General features: G+C 40.0%; 1 protein-coding gene across 6 annotated transcripts in view; it reads left to right on the plus strand.

Moving 5' to 3' along the window:
* The window catches only part of ARHGAP6 (Rho GTPase activating protein 6), a 463,892-nt gene that overhangs the window by 380,113 nt on the left and 60,552 nt on the right, over positions 1-23,227 (plus strand). For all 6 annotated transcript variants that reach the window (XM_046673809.1, XM_046673808.1, XM_046673810.1 and 3 more), the window contains exon 2: positions 3,099-3,258. In XM_046673809.1, the coding sequence (XP_046529765.1) occupies positions 3,099-3,258 (160 nt within the window). The remainder of the gene's footprint in view (positions 1-3,098; positions 3,259-23,227) is intronic.

A 23,227-nucleotide genomic window follows, 5' to 3' on the forward strand; every position in this document is an offset into this window, starting at 1 on the left:
AATCTGATTCAGCATCACACCCAGCACAGCATCTTTTCTGATCTCTACGTCTTTAACTGCTCCCTCCCTCAATTCCTTTAGAAATTTGTTTCCAGTCATCTTTTCCATATGTAAATCTGATCATGTTCCTCTCTTATTCAAGATTCCTTAATGGCTAGCCATCACCTACTGAGTAAAAGCCAATCTACTTTGCAATGCCTGCAGAGAAAGCCCTCCAGGATCTGGCCCTGACTTCTGCATGGTTTCGCCTCCTGCTGTTTCCCTCCTTCTAGCCTTGTAATTTCCCAAAACAAGACTGTTCTCTCAAATTCATTTGCTTTGGCACCCACTGTTTTTTCCACTGTTTCATTTCCACTAGGCAAACCCTTACCCCTCTTACTCACTTTTCAAGTCTCCATTGAAACACTGCCTTCTCTAAAAAGCCTTCCTTGATCCCCCAGACAGATGTCAAAGCCTTTTCTCCTGGGCACCCCATTGCATTTCGTATTTACTTCTAGTATCATGATCTCTGTATTTGATAGATTGCATGAGTTCTTCCTACCAAAGTTCAACTCCTTATGGACAAGGACTGTGTTGTCATTTTGGCAATCCCAAGCCTAGTACTATTCTTAGCATCTAATAGGTGCTCATTAAATTTTGTTTGAATTAATTAACCAGGAAGACATAGTAAATAAAAATAAAATGTATCTTCTAGGGATTGGTTTCTTTCAGTCATAAGCTATAGTTCAGAAGTTGGCAAATTACAGCCCACTGGCCAAATCCAGCCTTCTACCTGTTTTTGTAAATGAAGTTTTATTGGAACACAGCTACGCTCATTCATTTATGAATTGTCTATGGCTGCTTTCATGCCACAAAGGCAGATTTGAGTAGTTTTGACAGAAACCACGTGGCCTGTATAGCCTAAAATATTTACTATCTGACCTTTTCACAGAAAAAGATAGCCAACCCTTGCTATAGATAATTGAGCCCATTGGAGTTCACATTTTTAAATGCTTTTGAAGAATAGGTATGTAATTCCATTTTAAACACTTCAAATAACAGTTGGCTCTCTTAGAAACCTACACATCATATTTAAAACTCACCAACTCATCTGAAACTTCCCATTTGGGGGGAAAAAGCAATTCACTGACATTGTACCTTGTGATACCCTAAGCTTAAGGAGTGTGAGTGAGGGGTACACCCAAGGCCTGAGTCCCCAACTCCTAACTGCCTAAAATTGTGCTTAGTCCAGTTGTACCCAAAAAAGAAAGAAAAAAAAAATTCAAAGCATACTGAAACAGGAAGAACTTTCTTCAGTTCACTGAACATGACTGCAGACTGCCCACTTGGCCTAGATTTGCTCTCTCACTCCCCTCCCCAGACCCATCCCCACATGATGCTCCCTGAGCCCCTCCTGGCTTCCTGTTAGTCTTCACCACTATCTGCAGGATGCAAATTCATACAGACAAAGAAAAAGCCCCCACTTCCTTTAACTCCTGCTCAAACATGGCCTTCTCTGTGAGGTCTTTCCTGCCGCTGTATCTAAAGCTGTAAATCCTGTCCTCTGCTCACATTGCCAGCCCCTTCCCTGCTTTTTGTTCCCTCCCTAGCAGTCATCATTATCTAACACACTATAGCCTTTACTTACCTTGTTGATTTTCTGCCCCTACTAGAGTATGATATCTCCATTTGATAAATGAATGAATCAATAAATAGATAAATGGAATTCCAGATAAAGAGGAAAAAATATCAAAGAATTAACATAGCGCCATTCACTCTTTGGAATGAACATTCTAGGCAGGAATTTGCTACCAGTAGGGAACAAAGGTGTCTTAATAGTTGCTGGGGCCAGTCTTTCTGTCTCTCTTCTTTAAAGTGAGTGATGAGAATAGTGAAGTCTTATGGGGTAACGTAAGTGTTCCACACATCCACAAGAAGTGCCTGGCAGTGCCTGTGGGAGCCAGCACTGTTCCTTCCTCCTGGGCCTTTTCTTGATTGTTGAGGAAGCAGTAGGTACCTCTTCAAAGCTGTTGTGCCCTGGCTGGTAACTGTGATTCACAGGAAGTCCTCCTCAGTAAGGGGACATTGGGTTTCAGAAGATTGTGATATGTTGTTTCTTAGGCCATCACTTTCTCACTGTCTGCATCGAGGATAGAGCCATTTACTCTCAGTGGACATTAGAGGTGTGTATGCGCGCACACAAATGTACTCGGGATTGTGGGAATCTTTGCTTTGATTCTTTGGTGTGGAGTATTTTAGCATCAAATGTCTCCATAAATCTATCTAGTTCTTAGTAATCATATCTCTGTACTTATTGTGATCAAAATAGCCCATTGGAGTCCCGTAAACAGAAACTGAGGTATTACAATTTAGCATAGAGTGTAAGGGCATAAGTTTCTTACCTTGAGTCCTGATTGGTTCCAAATCTTGTAAGTTTTGTGATTTGGGGAAAATTATTTGACTTCCTTAAGCCTCAGTTTCATCTATATTGTATTTTATTTACATATATTATATATTACTATAATATTAATATAATGTATCATGAGGATATGTTGTATATTATAATAATATATTGTTATATATTATAAACATACTAGATTGTATTATTGTATAATTTTATTATATTATTAAATATTGTACAAGATTAGTCAAAAATGGTAACCAACTCGTAAGGTTGTTGGAGGGAATAACTTAAAAGCCCTTGGCACAGTCGCTGGTGCACAGTAGGCTGTCAATACAGGTTCACCCTCCTATATCTAGTGTGCATGATGGCAATTAGCAACAGTTTCTCCTGCTACAGAGATACAAAGCCAAAAAGTTCCCATGTGTTCACATAAAAGGAGAAAGTAAGATCCTTGAAGCATCTCTCCACGTAGTGCTCTTTGGCCTATGTGTGCATCATTATATGGGATCACGTGACCTGGCAGATATTCAAAATATTGATATTTGCAACTGACTAAGAAAAATCCGTGGTTAACTAAGAGTGGATGTGATTTTAGGGATTGAGAGCCAATTTTGGAACACAAAGTTTGCTTGACTTTATAACTAAAAGAGAAGATGAGGTTTGTGAGACATAGATGACCTGTGTAACTCTTGATGTTTTTCCCCTTGGTCTGCAGGGTGATTTCACCTGGAACAGCATGTCGGGCCGCAGCGTGCGGCTGAGGTCAGTCCCCATCCAGAGTCTCTCGGAGCTGGAGCGAGCCCGGCTGCAAGAAGTGGCTTTTTATCAGTTGCAGCAGGACTGTGACCTGAGCTGTCAGATCACCATTCCCAAAGGTAAGGCCCTGTCTGCTGTTCGTCAAGGAACCCTGCGGGTCAAACATCTGCTCTGCCCACAGCAGCAAGCCGCAAGCTCATCTCACACCTAACATTAACACCAAAAGGAAACTATAGCTTCTTGGTCGTTGGCTTGCATTAGTGTCCACTTTGAAAGACATGTTCAAGTGGGACAACTGACTTGTCAACTAATATGCTGATTTAAAGGGAAGATCAACGTGGGGCGTTAAAAAGGAGAGCCGTGTGTATCTACAGGTACATAGTCTACATGACTTCAGAACAACCAATTTAAAAAGTTTCATAAAGGGCAATTTAAAGGATAGAAGAAAAACCATGTCCGTCTCAACATGATTTCAAAATAACCTGTGGAAAAGAATGATTTAACAATCTGTTACACTTGTCATTTGACTTTATGCAAATCCAGACGCAGGGATTATACCAATGTTAACTCATTTTCATCCCATCTTTCACCCGGTGTGTCTATGTTGGGGTCACCACTGTGACACTGGAGCCAGCGCAGGACTGCTTGTCTGATGTTTTTACAAACACAGATCCTGATTCTGGTAAAGATGAGAAGCATGTATTTGAAATCCTTTAATCTGGAAAAGTCTGTTTCTGAATGTTTGCTATCTTCTATAAGGATACTTTATAATTTGTATTAGTGTGTAGTAGAAAGGTAATTTGAGATGGAATGAAAAGCTATGATGTTATACAAATAGAGTAAACATACCATGAAAAGCCACATTGGCTGGTGTGCCTGAAACTTGAAGGAAAGCAGGAGAGGGAGAGCAAGCATCTCACAGCTAGAAGACTGTCTCGGAGGCTTTTAGTATCTGCAGAACTGCTACTTGCTTTTCTTTTGTTAGAGGTTGAGAGGATGCTTCATGAATAGTTAGTCATAAAATGATTCATATCATATATATACACGTATACACAAAGATATGTAGTTCTCACCAGGGATGGTTTTGTCCCCCATTCCCAGGTAAAATCTGGCAATGTCTGGATACACTTCTGGTTGTCACAGCTTGGGGGAAGGATGCAACTACCAACTTCTGAGTAGAAGCCAGGGATGCTGTTAAACATCATACAATACACAGGACAGTCCCCACTGCAAGCATTGTCAGGTTCTAAGCGCCCAGTGCAGAAGCTGAGCAACCTTGAAATACACTTGAACATGTGCTCACATTCAGTCAACAACAGTCCTGGCAGTGCTGTTTTCTTGGCTCAGCTGTGTCTAATGGAAAGGGCACTGGCTTGGGAGTCTGAAGACGAGGATTTGAGGACTTGTCCTGTCACTCCCCCTACGTGTGAGCTTGGGCAATTCTCCTCTGCAATAGGAGGCTCAGTTTTGTTGGCTAGAAAGAGTAGCACAAAAACACTGACCATGCAGAGTTTTTCATTGGATGGCGACCCTTGGGGCGAACTGTTTTTTCTTTAAGCTGGAATCTGGGACTCTGCTGGAGGTCAGGAAGAGTTCAGGAGAAGAGAGAGGTAGATGAGGCCAAGGGGCTGATGGGACAGGCGCATTTCACTGACATATGCCTTCCTCCTTTGGCTTCCTTGTCATATTCTGCTTGCCACCACAACCACAGCCAGTTCCTCCCAGGAGGAAATCCTTACCCCTGTTATATCTTTTCATGCTTATCTAACACATGGAGACCCTCAGCTCAAGTAAGAAGAAAATCTCTTTTGCAACTGGTGAAAAATACTAATCATTGTCAGGCCAGTTGCTGCTTCTCCCTGCGACAGACTTGTCCCGTCTCACCTTGCCTTGGTTTGGTTGTAGAGTGGAGGTGAGACCTGCCCTCCCCTCCCTGTTAACTCACAAGGTAGGCCAGGTGGGGCCCAAGAGTCCTGTCTCTCTTTCACAAGCACAGATGTTCTTTCAGTTCCTAAAAAAGGAGAAATATTGTTGGCAAACCCAATTTGTAGTGAAGGGAATGATGACTCTAAAAAGTTATGTGAAACCTGGATTGAATGTACATCAGATAAGATATCGAGGAATAAATATTCTTTGTAGCTTTGTTTTTAAATTCAGTTAAATTGATGTTTTTCTTTGTTCCTGCTTTTTAAAGAGTCCACTAAATAAATAACCTTTACCAAACAGACAATTTTATAAAACTTGTCTGCTAGAAGTTCTGTCTCCATTGCGTCTGTGGTTCCTAGCACATTCAGGGAAAGATTTGCTCTATCAAGAAGTTCAGACATGTTTAGGCTACCAGAGTTGTTTTGATATTTTCTATCAAAATGGGAACTAATGATTTACAAATAATTTTCTTATGGAGGAGAGAAGGAATTGTGTGGCTGGGTGGAAAAAAACAGGCAACACCCAAGAGTTCTGACGGTATTATTTTGAGCAGATGATTATAGACATCGATTATTTACTGAGATCCTTCAAAAGCATGGCCAGTGCTGAGTGCTATGATGGCAGCTTTGGTCTGAGGGTGGCCTCTTGGTTCCATGCAAACTCCCAAGTAGAGGTTCCAAACAGGGTCAGATTCACCCTGTTTGTGTGAATAATTTACTCAGGAAAAAAAAATACAGTGGTCATGGCCTAGAGCCTAAAGAAATGATACCAAACCTAATGAGATACTGCATATAGTGAAAATGGAAACATACTCAAGCTCACATCTCTGTTCTTCATTGATTTAGGGTGATTGTCAGGATTTATTTGTGGGTATCTGTTTGGAGAACCCTCTCTGTCTGTGAGACTGGTGCTTCCAGGGCTCAGATGAATGGTATAACATATTCATCAGCTGCTGGGATTCACCATAGAGTGGGAAGACTTGAGGACTGGAGGGTTGAGAAATTACCGGGGAGAGTTCCTAGAGCAGACTGCAGGAGTGAGACCCAGAGCACAAGTAGAGAGTTTGAATTCTCCAGCTGTAGTAATAGGTGGACATACGTTATATAGGTGCAAATGCAGGTAATTTGGAAGATGATGGGAGAGCATGTGGAATTTCACTCCAGATTGCCTCTCCACTCTCAGAGAAATGGGAAGCAATTTCATCTGCTAGGAACAAAAATGGGAAGGAGGTCCTGGAGGTTTGAGGAAAGAGGAGAGGAGTGGTAGAAAGGGGAGCTGATGGACCAGGAGTGTTGCAGGATTGCAGGGCAGTGCACAAGGTTCATTTGAGGTTGGTAGCTGGGAATTTAAGTTGCAAAGTAAACATCATGGCAGCAAAACACTACTAAAGCAAAACTCACTGTTTTGCACTTTAAATTCCTTAGCCCTGGTTAACCCAGATCTTCTCTTACTGGAGTTAAGATTTTCTAGTTGAGTTCCATGAAGGTAGAGAGGGACATGGCAGTTGGGAGTATATCTGTGGAGGCAGAGTAATGGCCCCCCCAATGATGGCCATGTCCTAGTCCCTGGAACTTGTGAATATGTTACCTCACGTGTCAAAAGGAACTTGGGAGATGTGATCAATTAAGGCCCTTGAGATAGTGAGATTATCCTGGATTATCTGGGAGAGCCCAAACTAATCACATGGGTACTTAAAAGCAGAAAAACTTTCCCAGCTGTAGTCAGAGAGAGATATGACTATGGAGGAATGGTCAGAGAGATGCAAAGTTGCTGGCTTTGAAGATGGAGGAAGGGGCCATGAGCCAAGGAATGCAGGCAGCCTCTAGAAGCTGGAAAAGGCAAGGAAGCAGATTCTCCTAGAGCCTCTAGAAACAAATGCAACCTTGCTGACACCTTGATTTTAGCCAAGTGAGACCCATTTCAGACTTTTAACCTCCGAAAATGTCAGATAATAAATTTCAGTTGTTTAAGGCGCTAAGATTGTGGTCATTTGTTACAGCAGTGATAGGAAATTAATACAGTATCCAAGGGAATGATTATAATCCCAGACAATGGAATCTAAATTGGATAAGAAGAGAAGTTAGGAATAAATGTAAAAGACATGTTTTTTTAATAAGAAGAATCAATAACATAAGGATGTCAATTATGTCATTAATGATCTATAAACTGAATGCAATTCCAAAAAACATCCCAACAGAATTTGTTTTTGTAATATCACTAAAATTATCTAAACATCATCTGGGTAAATAATTATGTGAGAGTAGGCGGGGGAAAATTTGAAAAAGAAGTCGCATGGAAATTATCCGTATCCATTTATTAAAATATCGTAAAACTAAAGCAATTAAAAGAGTATTGTACTGCTTCACAATAGGCAGATCAGTGGGAGACAATAGAGTTTAGAAGTGACTTAAAATAAATATGAGAACTTGTGACATGATAAACATTACATATCTTGTTGGGGGAAATGATGGGTTCTGATTGTATTGGTGACAATGAGACAACCATTGAGGAGAAATGGCTGAGTTCTGATGTTGCTTCTTCCATCAGAATAAATTGATATGGAAGAAAGATTTAAAGGTAAAAAAAAATGAAACTATAAGTACACCAAAACAAAATATAGCTAGATATTTATATATTTTTACATTGAAGAAGGCACTACCCATAAAACATAAAGAAGGAGAGTGACAGATTTCACTACATTAAAAAAAAGGATCATCTGTGTGGCAAATAAATAGAAATTTACAACACATTTGACAAACTGAAGGCTAACTGCTATATAAAGCTTTATTACAAATTAATATGAGAAAGAAAAATAAACCATAGACAAATTACATGCAGCTCACAGAAAAAGAAATACAAATGGTTAATAAATATTTGAAAAGATGCTCACCCTCATATTCATTAAAGAAACACAAGCTAAATACCAAGGGGGTTTTTTTTCTCTTGGATGGAAGGGCTCCAAAAGTTGGATAATGTAATTTAGGAGAAAACACACACTCATATACTGTTGGTAGTAGTCTAATTGTTGCAGCAACTTACAAGGCAATTAGGCAACATCTAAATTTTAATGGCCCAATAATTCTACTTCTAAGAATGTATCTCACAGATAGATACTTGTTTTAGTTGAGGAAGGCTAACCATTCAGTGCCTTAACACTATAAACGTTTCTTTCTTAGCCAGGCACCAGCCAGTGCAGGTTGGCCATGAGGGTCAGGAGAGTAGACTCTGCTCCATGCCATTATTCAGGGACCTGGGCTGCTTGAATCTTGTGGCTTCTCCCTCCTCTATATCCATTCGGCCAGGAGACAATCAAACTAAAAACCAAAGAGATTTATATTACAATAAGATTATAATAAACATTATAAGATGACTGATAAGCTGAATTTGTTACCCCTTCTAAACTTAAGCTATTTCAAAAAGGGAGTTTTGAAGCTGCTATAGAGAACCAAGAGAAATCTTTAGTGGTAGAAATCAGGAAGACTTTCGGTGGGAGGGATCATGTTTATCAGTAGAATTTTCCCTGTGAGCCTGAGATTGCTCCACGGAGGCAACCAAGGAATGTTTCTGCCTGGTCAAAGGCTGCTCTTGGCATAGACTCTTGGATCAAATTTTCGAGTCTGTAAATGACCCAATCCTTAACAGTAGAACCAGGAAACAAATGTGGAGAGCATGGTCGAGAAATTAAGCAACACCTAATGTCCTGCATGAACTTTCCATTTATTCAAAACACATCAACAGAGTACTATTTATATATCAAGTAGTTGTGTTAGGCTCAATTAATATTATTTTGATAGCATTTTAATGCAAATAGTCGAAGGCAAGGGGTTAGCAAACTGGCCTGCTCTCCAAACCCAGCTCACCATCTGTTTTTGTAAATAAAGTCTTGTTGGAACACAGCCAAGCTCATTTATTTACATATTTTCTATGGCAGTTTTCACGTGACAGTGGCAGAGTTGAGTAGTTGTGACAGCTTGTATGTTTCACAGAGCCTCAAATGTTTGCTATCTGGCCCTTTACAGGAAAAATTTGCTGACCTCTGATCTAAGGTAAAATGAAAGGAAGTGAGTGATTTCTGCCACAATCAGTAAAGCAAGTTAGTGTAGGCAATATGGCTTAACTCCATTATGTTGTAAACTAAGTATTCAAAGCAGAATGGTTCCACAAGAAAGAAATGCATATTTTTGTTTTCTTTAATGCTCTTTTTTTCTCTTCAGTTAATTTCTGATATCACAATTGAGAAAGGTTTGCTTATATGTTTTGAAAACAGTATGATGGAATGAAGAATAGCTGATGGTTTAAGAAAATGTGGACAATAGTCTAATAAGAGTACCCTGACGCCTCAAATTTGCTCAATTATGTGGCTTCCTTATGAAGTAGCCCCTCACCACTGTCCCTCAGGCAATGTAAAACACAAGTAAACAGCTCAAGGAAATCAAGAAAATGATATTCTTCGTAGGCTAACCCTGCAGCTGTCTTTGGTTTGTGATTTAAATGTTGATTTCAAAAAAAGGACAACCTGATGGGCAAGGAAATTGAGCTTGGATGTTTAAGGAACAACACTAAACAGAAAATATAACTGTCCTATTTCTATGTTATTCTTGCTGGCAATGTCCAGTCAAACAGGTGATATGCTCAAACTGTTTGTCAAAACTTTTTGTGTAATTAAAAATGAAGTTGCAACTTAGGATAAAATCCACAAACTCCACCATAGGTAAAAATGCTGATAGGAAGCAAACACCGCCAAATAGGGTGATCAAAGAATAGTGTGGCACCACTAGGCTTAGAGGCCCTCAGCAAATGTCTCCGTTGTGTGCGCTGCAAAGCTGGTTCTATCTTCTCTGTGTCCACAATCATCTTTTCTGTGACCTGCCCAGAGGATTGTGATTTCCCATTGAATAAGGCTATTTCTTATTTGTTTGTGTTTTGTTCTGTTTTTTTTTTTTTTGAGGAAGACTAGCCCTGAGCTAAAATCTGCAGCCAAGCCTCCTCTTTTTTTCTTTTTTTTTTTCTTTTGCTGAGGAAGACTGGCCCTGAGCTAACATCCATGCCCATCTTCCTCTACTTTGTATGTGGGACACCCACCACAGCATGGCTTGACAAGCAGTGCATAGGTCCGCACCCGGGATCCAAACTGGCGAACCCTTGGCCACCAAAATGGAACGTGCAAACTTAACTGCTGCACCACTGGATTGGCCCCTCTTATTTGTTTTTGAATCTGGAACACCAGGTGTACTGCCCAATACTCCACTGACCCTCAGCAAATCTTTGAGAAGTGAATAAATGCTTATATGCATGCATGCATATTCACCTTTAAAATTAAGCTCCTTCCTTCACTCTTCTCTATCTCTCTGAAGAGTATCAATCACCTTTCTCTTATTCTCCTCAGTAACCCCAGTAATGATTTTGAAACAACGTCAGTGCTTCTCTACTGCTTCATCCTGTGCCACTTTCAACTTTGATTAATGGTCTCATAGGGTTGGTGTGAGGTTTAAATGAAGTAATAACCGTGATGAGCTTAAAACATCTCCCGACATTTTATATGCTCTCAGTAAAAGTCATCCATCGCCACCACCACCATCATCATCATCATCATCATTATCATCATCACCATCACCATATCACGTTGTCTTGTATCTGCCCTTAATCCTAGGTCACTCCATCATTATGTCTCACCATAACTATAGCCATAGACCCTCATTTGCTTTTCTCAATTCAGGGCTTCTCCCCGATTCTGCCCACCACACCTAAAACCACCAGAGTAATCTTCAACCACAGAATCTACTCCTTTGTTGGAAAAAAAAACAAAAACAAAACAAAATTCCCGAGGCCCCTATTGCATATTAATGTCATTATCAAAGCCATTTACAATACTGTTTCATATAAAAGAAGAAATCCATTTTGTTTGCAGCCTGTTCTGAGAATGCACCACAGATTTAAGTTTATTTGTCTTAGAGCAATAGGTTTCAAACTTTTTGTCTGCAATCTACAGTGAAAAATACATTTTACATCTCAGCCCAGGAAACACATGAGCCAAATGGTGCTTATCTTTATTAGAAATATACTTTGATATTCTCTATAATGTTCTCTCCTACCATCTTCTATTTGATTCTGTATCATTTTCTTAAAATACACTTGTCATGACCCACTGAATTTTCATGATTCATTAATAGGTTATGACCCACAGTTTGAATAACTCAGTCTTGGAAGACAGATGGAATAGAGAAGAGACAAGAAGAAAAGAACAAAAATGTCAGTATGGAAAACTTTCAGTTAGTTGTTCTTCACTGTGGCTCTTAGGGCCTTGGTATGTGGATGGGGCATTTTTTTCTGTCGTGCCACAGAAATGAACCTAGGCTAGACCCTTGGCCTAAGCATTCTCTATCTAGAGCCCAACTGTTGAGTGCCACCCAGGGGGCTTCCTCTGCTGCTTCACTGCTCTCTCTCTTGACACCAAGCTGGACATATAGCCCAGAGGGGCTAGATATATGGGGCTTTAGGTTCTAAAGAGGTAGAAGCCTCTAATGGAGGCCACAATATCATGTCAAAAGTAGTCCACATCCTCAAGGAGCTCCTAGTCAGTTGATACAGAAGACATAAATACATCAATTATATTAAAAGATCGAACAGTGGATATCATCTATCCAAGTTACCTTTGGTGACCCTTATAGATAAAAGCTGCCTTATCTGCCTATTCCGGTAAAAGCCAGGAATGACAGAGAGATTTCCCTGCAGGTTCTTTTGTAATTTTCTTCTTGGATGCTCTCCTCTGTACCCAGGGCTTCTCAAGTGTGCGCTGCTGTATGATTCTGTTCTGGTGCCGAGCAGGCAGGCCAGTATGATAGTACGTGGTTCTTCAAGCTATATGCTTTATGCCTTCGTGTTCACAAGTGGCTTTCTTTATGTTTTCAGACAATATAGTTTTCTATCCAAGGTCTTGTCCCTACTGGTCGCATTTACACATATTTATATATCTTTGTTGGAGCAGCAACTATTATTGCACAAGCCTTTGGCATCTTGAACAAAACTTTTGTCACTGCAATTTCTGAAAAATTCTGGCACCTTTCAAAGATTTCAAGACTACACTATTCTCTCTGTTGGGATTGTGGCCCAAAAGTAAACTTGATAATTACAAAGAATGTCCCAACCTTGAAATATGAATAGAAACCTCCATTTTTTGCTTTCTCCTTTGTTTCCCCATAGGCAAAACAAAGGCAGATAAGCATTAATTGAAATTAAATACCAAGTGTTTTTTAAAAACCAATCAGGCTTTCTAGATAATTTGAACTCAAGCCCTCATAATTATTTAAAAATTCAATTAGCGGATGTTTATAAATTTTTAACAAATGGAAAGCTATGTAAAAGTAGTTTAAGGGGTCTTCACCTAAGATGGGAACAGGAAAACTACAGCCCAAAGGCCAAATTCAGCCCACTGCCTGTTTTTTTTAAGTAAAGTTTTATTAAAATACAGCCACGCTCATTTCTTTCTGTCTTGTCTAAGGCTGCTTTAGTTCTCAACAACAGAGGGGAGTAGTTTTGACAGAGACCATATGGCCCACATAGCTGAAAACACTTACTATCGACCTTTACGGAAAAAGCTTTGCTGGCCTCTGATTTAGGAAATTAATATTAATTCGCTATAGTAATTTATAGCTGTTATCTATGCAGTTGATCAACTATACCATCTTATTCATTTCAATTTCTTAACTGTCTTAACTTTATTTTGCAATAATTGAATGTTTTTTAATGATCAGATCTTTGTTACTCTCAGATATTTTAGTGTTTATCTTATATGTGACCAAATACTTTTTCAAAGTGGGTAATAAATTCCCTTGGTGGCACTAAACAAGAAAGAAACATTAATATTTTTATGAGTTGCTTAAACAGATGATGCCACCATGCAGTTTATAGGAATGTAAGTTATGCATTAAATGGGTGACGTTAGTAATAAGTCAATCTCCGGTATGGGATAACTATTAGTTTTATTATTACTATCTGCTTTGGTAACTGAGAATTTAGCAATATTTATCTTTGAGGACTTTACTTATTTACAGATTTATAGTTCTTTGTAATCTGATCTCCCTCCTCTTACTCTCCTTATCTTAGATCCTACCCAACATGCACAAATTTGAGACTTCCAGGGATACCTTTCTTGGGGATTCCTGGCATTACATGACACGGCTGGTGCAAATACAAGTAGGAAAACACATCCCACAACGGAGTTTTGGATTATCCACTGTTAAGATGCCTTGGCTGCAAATTTTGGAAACCAAACCAAAACTGTGGCTTAAAAAATGGCTTAAGTAATACAAAAATTGATTATATTACTTTACAAAGGGCCCACAGATAGGCTAGTTCCAGGACTCATTAATTCAGTGGCCTTCCATCTTTCTTCTCTGCCGTAACCATTGAGTCACTTTGTTCTTTGGCTGGCTTCCCTCATTGTCACAAAATGACTGCAGCAGCCACCAGCATCACTGCTTCTATGGCAGGATGAAAAGGCAGAAAAGAGCAGTGACTCTTCAGCAAGTTTTTTTAAATAATAAAGAAGTATTTTCACTGCTTCCTCCTGGTACACTCCGCTCTCTCTCAATTCCTAGAATTGTAACACCTGCCAGTGCCCAAATCAGTACTGGCAAGCAGAAAGAAATCTCTGGAACTGGCCTGACCTAAGGTTCCTTTCCTGAGCCAGGGGTGAGGATTCATCTCAGGATGTATGACCACACGGAGAGTGAGCACCTAACAAAACAGGGAAAGAAAAAATTGGGAGAGGGTATAGTAGGATAAAGATGGGTTTAGATTAGAAACTATTGGTGTACATAATATGTGTCATCTTCGTCGTTGCAAACAAGCAACAGGGAGGAAACTATTCTTATGTCGTATTTATTTGCCTTAGTGTCTAGCACAGTGCTTTCATGTGCCTGCTGCTCAGGAAATGTTTGAGAAATTGAATGTAATGGATCAAAAATTCAATCATAGCACATTTATTTATATAGTATTTCTATATCATAAAGAATTATTTCAAGTGGCTCAAAGAATAATCAAAAACCAAGAATGGAAAAGGAAAGCATGAGGAGCCTAATAGTATTCATCTAATTGCATCATCTATCTGGTTACTGAATCTATAAGAGCTGTTTTCATGGGAGCAACCAGCAGAAATTTTGAGGAGCTCCCAAGGCTTAAAGTCTATGATTTAAACATATTTGATTCCTTTCTTACTTGTTCATTATAAAACAGTATCTGTTAAAAGAAAATAGGTAGCATTAGCCCCTTACATGGGTCAAAAATCACACCATGTGTAGACACCCTTGTCTGACTCTACCTTTTCAACTTGAACTGCAAGCTGTGACTTTAAAAGGAGTAGTGATGAAATGCTCACGATTTGGAGCTTAACTTCCTGGAGTTAACAATCAGAGCATTTCTTTGGGATAAGTTATTTCTATCTTTGTTCTCCTACCTGCTTTTTTTCCTTTATGCTCCAGGAAAGAAATATAGCTTAAGTAAATGACTTGCCAAAAGTCATTTTTCTTGCTCTGATATTTGGAAATTTCTTTCTCTGCAGATATAATGCCTACTTAGACTAAGTTAAAAATATTGTTTTCGGGGGCTGGCCCGGTGGCCGAGTGGTTACGTTCGCGCGCTCCGCTGCAGGCGGCCCAGTGTTTCGTCGGTTCGAATCCTGGGCGCGGACATGGCACTGCTCATCAGACCACGCTGAGGCAGCGTCCCACATGCCACAACTAGAGGAACCCACAACGAAGAATACTCAACTATGTACCGGGGGGCTTTGGGGAGAAAAAGGGAAAAAATAAAATCTTTAAAAAAAAAAAAAAATATTGTTTTCAGGGCCACCCTGGTGGTGTAGCAATTAAGTTCACACACTCTGCTTCAGCAGCCCAGGGTTCGCCAGCCTGGACCCCAGGCACAGGCCTACACACCGATTATCAAGCCATGCTGTGGCGGCATCCCACATGTAAAGTAGAGGAAGGTGGGCACGGATGTTAGTTCAGGGCCAATCTTCCTCAGCAAAAAGAGGAGGACTGGCAGTAGTTAGCTCAGGGCTAATCTTCCTCTCTCTCTCTCTCTCTCTCTCTCTCTCTCTCTCTGTCTCTGTCTGTCTGTCTGTCTGTCTCTCTCTCTCTCTCTCTCTGTATTGTTTTTGATTTGAGGAATGTGGGGTAAGAGATGCAAATTCAGAAACCTGGAAGGACAGACTAGCTCCTAGTGTAGGAAAAGATAACAACAGGGCTGCCCCTTTGGAGCATGAGCTTATAGCCTTTTATTATTATTATTCATAGCACTTGAATGTGGAAAAAATGACAGCAAGTAAAAGGGCCTTCTAGGGCATAATTTGATCATGACCAGTTATTACAGCAAGCAGTGATTACAAAGAACGCCTGGTTAAGGAAAAACCATAGTTGAGGTTTTAAACCCATGGCATCCAAGCCATGCGATTAGCTTCCCTACCTCACGTTTTGATAGAATAATGAGACATGCTCAACAAATCTAATATCTCAACGATTTTCTGTAATAGACACTTGCTTTGAGGTTCAAGAATCTACGCTTTTTTTCCTCTTGAGGAAAAATGTCAGAACTAATTACTTTGCCAAAATAATTTACATGAAATGGAAAAGGTTTCTTAGTGTTTAATTTAGCTGGAAGCATGATGACCTCCAAGAGCTGACTCCTTTACAACAGTGAGAGACTCACAGAATGTTCTTATTTTCTGACCGCAGCTTTGATAATTTCACCACCACTTCAACATGTAAACTGTGGAGATTAGTACATTTCACAAGTTCTTTGGGGAGCCTCAGCTCTAAGGAGAGGCATCTGTATTGCTTAAGAATATCATAAATATTTCCTTGCCGGAGAAACAGGCACTTTGGTAACAGATTTGGAAAATCACAAGGTACTAACAGGATAAAGAAACAATGTTTAATTCATTGGGATATACACCGAGAAAAATGACTCAATCACCCTGTTTCTACCTGCCTTCTATTTTAATCAAAGTTAGTGGAAGAACTGCTAAGGATAAGGTGATATATAAATGGAAGCTTTGACCTACAGATTTAATTAAATAACCAAAAGTCTACCGCATGGAGGATTTCTTGAAAGTAACATGAAAAAAAAAATATATATATATATACATATAATAGTGAGATCCAAAGTCAACTGAATGGTAGAGCCAGTTTGGGCTTGAATACGTTGTTTTCCACTTTTCCATGTAGGTTGTTTTCTTCCAGATTTCTTATTTGTCCCTCTTTTGAGCCCTGGTTCCCACTAAAGAAACTGTCAGTCTACTCCTGAATTTTCAATTTTCTCCTCTTTTATTTACCAATAGAATGCTTGCTTCATAAAGGGTTGGATAACTAGGGATAAAACACTAAGAGGCTTAGGATAAGAAAGGATGTCCTAGACTAAGCAGTCACTATGAGATTGATTGGGGGAAGCCCCCACCAAGATTCAAAGGCCCCTGAGAAGGGTTAAGGATAACTTGGTCCTTTAAGACTGAACTCAAGCTTTAGCCTTTGCAGAGTTGGGGACAGCCTTCTCACTTCTGACCTACCACCTCGTAAATGTTTCCACTGAAGCATTTCTTCACTTTGCTTTAATGAAGTTTCCACGTATCTGTCTTTAGCACTAAACTCTGAGTTTCTTAAAGGCCAAGATAATGTCTATTCATCTGGGTTCATAACACCAAGCTCTGTCTTACCTACAACGTGTGCTTAATCACTGTTAGATGCAGGGATGGGTGGAGCAATGAATAGATCAGTGTATGGGAGATGAGCCCACTTTCTTGGAGGAAGATACCATTCAAACAGAAAACTATTATAGTGTGAATAACATTCCCAAGCCGAGGAGATTCATCATGGTCTGTGATGCAACATCCCTGGACAGAGAATATTTGTTTTAGAATGGAGAAGAGATCCCTGCTTTGGTTCCTCTCCTAAATCTCTGGGCTTAATCCCAGTTCAACTCTTAGACCAGATTATTGCACTGGTCCCCTTGGTTCCCCTACCCTGGCCTTGCTGCCAAGTTTTTCTGCCAAGAAGCACAGGTGACCATTTTACTGGTAACTACTTCCCCCTTTCTGTCAGGGCTACTCTCCCTTCCATTTCTTGGGATGAACTTTGAATGTGGAGCAGACAACTCAAAGTAGCAGAAACAATTTTGAATTCATTCCACTGAGGATGGTGATGGCAGCAACTGGCTCCAGTATCCAGCCCGACTTTTCCTGGGATATGATTTTGACTGCAGTTTTGGTTGCCCAGCTCTGTTCAGTGCCTATGTCTTTTCCAATGGTGACTTACTGGGCCAAATTAACTTTAATCATTGCAAAATACTAGATGTGGAGTAAGAGCACAATGAATGGCCCTCAAGTGCCAGGGCCATTAATAATATTATTATTTCTTTGATAAATCTCCTGTTCCAAACTGGAAGTAAAATATCTGGTTTAGTCTCTTTCTTGCCTTATTTTTGGGAGGTCTGTGGCTTGAGAGCCCTCAAAAAGGAGAAGTAGATGAGACTAAAAAATGGATTTCAGTTGTAGTAAAGGATAAAATACAGTTTTAGTAAACATTTTGATAAGACACCCACTGATTATATAACTCACCTAATCCACATTCATATATATATATATATATATATATATAATTTAACATGGATGGACCTTGAGGGTATTATGCTAAGCAAAACAAGTCAGAGAAAGACAATTACCATATGACTTCTCTCATATGTACAAGATAAACAAACAAGCACACATTTAGATACAGAGAACAGATTGGTGGTTACCAGAGGGAAAGGGAGTCGGGGTAGGGAAAAAGGGGTAAAGGGGCACACACTAATGGTGAGGGATGGAAATTAGACTTTTGGTGGTAAACATGATGCAGTCTATATGGAAGTCGAATATAATGATGTACCTCTGAAATTTACATGATGTTATAAACCAATGTGAACTCAATTAAAAAAAACATATTTTGGTTTATCAGGATAGACATGAGAATTTGAAAACTAAGCAGATTTCTGTACTAATCAGTGTTCTTGGATATAAACGACAAGTACTAAGTCTAGATAACTTAAGCAGAAAAGGGATTTAGAGAACCGAAGAAATAGGAGATATCTTAAGACAATCTAATCAGCCACCTATGAAAACATCACCAGGGCCATAAAAACAAATCTGGTGAAGCCTTTCATCTGTCCACTCCCTTTCCGGGAAACATGCTACACCAGAATGGCAGATATAATGGATGCTTTATGTTGGCCTAGACACATGTTTTCTTTCAGATCAGGGAGATGTGAATAGGCAGATTATTTCAATAGTTTCAGTAAGGTCAGAAACTCTGGCTTGTGAGTCACCTTCTTGCCTTAAAGTTGAGCTCCCAAGTCTGTGTGTTTCAGAAGTATTCCAGTGAGCAATGCAAGCCTCCACTCTGTCGCATGCTTGACAGATGACTTCTCAACCTTCGCTTGAATACATCTAGTACCTGGGAGAAAGAGCTTTTTAAAAATAATTTTAGATTTACGGAAAACTTATAAAGATAATATAGAGTTCCCTTATGCCCCTCACCCAGTTTCCCCTGATGATAACATCTTATATAACCTCGCTACACTTATCACAACTAAGAAACCAACAATGGTAAATTACCATCAACCAAACTACAGACTTGTTCAGATTTCACCATTTTCCCCACTAATATCCTTTTTCTGTTCCAGGATCCCACCCAGAATACCACATGCATTTAGCTAGGCAACTTTTTTTTATTTTTAAAAAATAACAAACATTTCTTATCTCACAGTTTCTGGGAATATCTTAGCTTGGTTGTTCTGGTTCAAGTTCTGGTTCATGTGGTTTCCATCAAACTCAGCTGGGGCTGAAGTCATCTGAAGCTTTGACTGGAGCTGGAGGATCCGTGTCCAGGCTCACTCACATGGCTGCTGGCTGGAGGTTGCAGTTCCTCACCACATGGCCTTTTGCATAGGGTTTCTCATGACACGGCTTCCCCCAGAGTGAGGGATGCAAGACAGAGAGAACAACCAAGAGAGAAGCCACAGAGAACAGTGGTTTTTTTTTTTGGGTTTGGGGGTTTTTTTTTTTTTTTTTTTTTGAAGGCATTCATTCCATTGCTGACAAAACTGTCTTCCTATAATTTCCTCTTGAATCTTTGTTCTGGCCAATGGAGGGCTGGCCAGTAAGTCTCTTTATCCACCATGTTTAGTCCTCTAAAAAAAAAAAAGAACTGTGGTGTCCCCTGAGTCTTCCCTGCATGCTAAAGACACTCCATTCATACATCCATTCATGCAACTCTTCATCATCAGACGCTGTTCCACACCTGATCCGGCCCCCTACAGAAGGAAAAGCCCACTTCATACAAAGAAATAGAAGGCTATTTACTCAAGGAACTTACTTTATTCCCCTACATATAGTTAGGAATTTGGTAGAAAGATAGCCGTAGGCGGAGTGACATTTCTTTATAAATGGAAAGAAAATGTTATTGTGCCCCAAATTCAACCTGAGATATAAAAGCTCAATAGTTTGTAAACATTTTTATGTTGTTCTGTTTAAAACAGAAACTGAGATTGGGTCTAAATTGAGCATTGTGACAAGTGGGAAAATGTGAATGTTTTATAGTTTGGTTCTCATATGGTTTGAACCCATAGCTGCTCTCTTGGTGGAGTTTTGCATAGACCAGTGGTTCTCAACCAGAGTGATTTTGCCCCTGCGGGACATTTGGTGATGTCCAAAGACATTATTGGTTGTCACAACAAGGAATGGGTAGGTGCTCTGGCATCTAGTAATTTGAGACCAGGGATGCTGCTAAATATCCTACCGTGCACAGATCAGTTCCTCATAACAAAGAGTTATCCAGCCCCAAACGTCACTAGTGCCAAGACGGAGAAACCCTGGAATAGATTATATGCAGTTTCTAAAGGGCCACTTCCCATTCTGCCACCCAAGTGTCTCTTTCATATCAATTTTTCCTCTTTTTAACTGAGCTGCCCTCACTGCCTGTGAATTCTTTTGATTTGCATTCTCTGAGAGTCTATTTTTCTGGTCCAAGTAAATAGTGAGGCAGCTGTGATTGGGAAAAGCAGAGAAGGCGGTGCCAAAAAGCATTCCTTCAGACTTTTCTCAGCAGGAATTTTTTGAAGATTTGAAACAAGCTAGAACCTTCCTTTTAGGCTGGGGTGGAGTTGCAAACTCCAAGGCTTGCCAGGTGTGCAGTGCCCCAGGGTTGGCTGTCTGTGCTGGCCTGGGGCGAGTGGGAGAAATGTGAAACCCAGTGCCGCCAGCTCTTCCACTTCCTCAAGAGCTTAGAAATGCAGATATGTATGTGAACTTACCAAGATTTTGCATTAGAGCTGAAGTTTTTATAAATCACTATGCCGGCTAAACACTACTCGCCTAGAGGGGGCCAGATATGGTCGTTTTGCAGCCACTGGGCTAGTTCTTTGCCTGTGTCTGTAGCAGTATGACAAAAAAATTTTGTCGCCAGAGTTACCTTTAGTAGCTTCAGTTTGTGTTCATTTCATATCTCAGCACAGGCGATTTCTTCTTCTTTCCAGTAATGTAATCTTTATGGAGCTCTGCAAGTGAAAGGGATTTAAAAGGGTTAAATGTTGATGCTCTAGTCCCATATCCAGGTGCGCCTGTGAATTTAGGCTGTCTACACCCATTCTCTGTGACTGCCTTGCTAAGGAACAACCCTTAGCGTCCTCTTGTCCATCACCCAGACTTGTGGGAGCACAGTGTCTAAATGACCCTCACAAATGAATGTCCAGTGTTCTACAAATGCCTCCCAAGCCATCTTTCTTGATGCAGAGGCAAATTTACCTTAAAGAAAGGATTTTCAGCTTCTCGTCCCAGATATTTGGGTTCTGCTCCTAGCCACCCTTCTCAAGACAGAGCCAGGTTTTTGGAAAGACCTGGAATTTGGGTTTGAATCCCAGCTCCACCACCTACCAGTCCTGCGATTTTTTTGGGCAATTGCTTTAGTTCTCTGATTTTCAGTTCCCTCAACCGTGGATGAGTAAGTCAAAAAGCTACTTCAGTGGATTGCATGTTGATGTGTGTTAGATAATATCATATATGCAAAAATGATTCGTGCCAATCCTGGTGAATACTCAGAGCTAAAAAATTGTTAGTTTCTCTTTCTCTCTCCTGTCTAACACTGTATCACCTTGGGCGTGTCAGTCCGTATACCTGGGCTTTAATGTCACATCCCTCAAGTAGGAGCCACATTTTCCTCACTACAGCACAGGTAGAGGTTAAGAACACCGGCTTTGACGTTGGATAGCCCTGAGTGCAAATTCTGAATTTACCACTTCCCACCTTCTGCCCTTGGACAAATTACTTGACCTCTCCTAACCTCAGCTTCACATCTATAAAACAGGAAAAAATAATAGTGTGGGCTTCATAGAGCTGCTGTGAGGATATCATAAGATCATGAATACTAAGCTCTTAGCTTATGGTACCTACTCAGTAAACACTAGCTATTTATTACTGCTGTATGCCTGGGACACAGGCAAATCGTGGTGGTTGGATGAGATCATAGGTATTCAGATATTTAGAAAAGTTAAACAAGCAAGAAGTTTCTTGTACTGGACTTTCTTGCTGAGTTTTCAGCCCCGTTCAGTTAATTTAATTTTTATGTTGGTACCATTCTGTAAAAATGACAAAGTCTTTTGTTATTTTTATTGACGAATAATGTATAAATAGTAATGTGCATAAATATGAATGTGCACAAGTACAACTCAGTCAATTTTTAATATTTATACATCACGTAACCACTAACCAGATCAAGATATAGAACATCCCCACACCCTAGAAGCTTCTTCATCACCCCTTTCAGGCAATATCCATTCCCAAAAAGTAGCTCTCTCTCTTCCATCTATCACCAAAAATGAGTCTTTCCTTGGATGACATTTTTATTATTCTTATCTCTAGAATCAGTTTAATATGGAAAATACTGTTTTATAACCTGCATTCTCTGAATCTGATCACCTTAAAATGAGGAGTTGTGTACTTCATCGGTTCTGGGTTCTCTCAGTATTGACGAGTCCTCACAGTGTGCCCCACCTTGTGCTATTCACTTGGAGGGAGACAAAAGCCTAGCAGACATGCTTCTCCCCTAAGAGAGCTTCTAGTCTAGTTAGAGAAGCAAGCCTTAAAATGGAACATCGCCTGACGGCAAATGAGTCCGTGCAAACCATATCCTAGAGGAGCAATCTCGTGGTTCTTGTTCCCAGCCCTCCTGAAGACCTTGTTTGGTATTGGCCTCGCTCCCCATACTGATGGTTCCTTTGTTTTGGGGTCACTAGGATGTGGAAGGCTTGCTGCCTTGCCATCTGCTATTGTGTCATGTATGTCTGTGGGGTCTCCTGCTGGCACATTAATGAGGTAAAAGGAGGGTGCATGGAGTCCACTCCCCAAGTGCTTGTTCCAAGATGCCTTTGATCAGGACGTGGGACCCAAATTCTCTTTACAGGTCACTGTTGTCTGTAAGACAGTGCACACTCCGGGAGAAGTTAGTAAGTATCTGTTTATCACCACTTGCACTATAAAAACATTGCTGTGCAGTACTGTTACTTAGGAAGCTTAAATTTTTAAGAGATGCAATGGCCTTTATCACACTTATTGCCATCCAAGGAACCGGTTGAACATAAACTGTTCTGTATGGTTGTAAGTGCATAACACGGCAGTCTCTTGAGCAGATTTTCTGTGCTCTGTGGGAACAAAAGACACTCTTCAAAAACTGAAGACTCAATCAGCAAACCACTGATTGATTGCAAAAGAGAGGAGGAGTGAGCAGTTTCATTGTGTAGCTCTGGTCATTTTCCTGAGCATTTTAAATGAGAAAATGGCATGCTAAAGCAATAAATCATGTCACATTATTGCACATCATCCATCATTTCGTCCAGCCACCTATTAATAACATTCACCTCTGTCTAATTAAGTGAAAAAGATAATATTTGTTCTAAATAGCTAAGCATTTTTTTGTAGGCCAGTATTTACAAAGATCACATTTTTTCCTATAAGGAGGCGTCAAGATGTTGTTTGGAGTTTTAGAGTTTGAAGTACATATTTTCCTTGTGGGATGCTGTAAACTCTTATACTGGAGGGGACAAAAATTAGCAAAACTACTTGGAAAACACTTCTACATTACC

The sequence above is a fragment of the Equus quagga genome, chromosome 10 (genome assembly GCF_021613505.1).
Source record: "Equus quagga isolate Etosha38 chromosome 10, UCLA_HA_Equagga_1.0, whole genome shotgun sequence".
In the NCBI taxonomy this organism is placed as follows: Eukaryota; Metazoa; Chordata; class Mammalia; order Perissodactyla; family Equidae; genus Equus; species Equus quagga.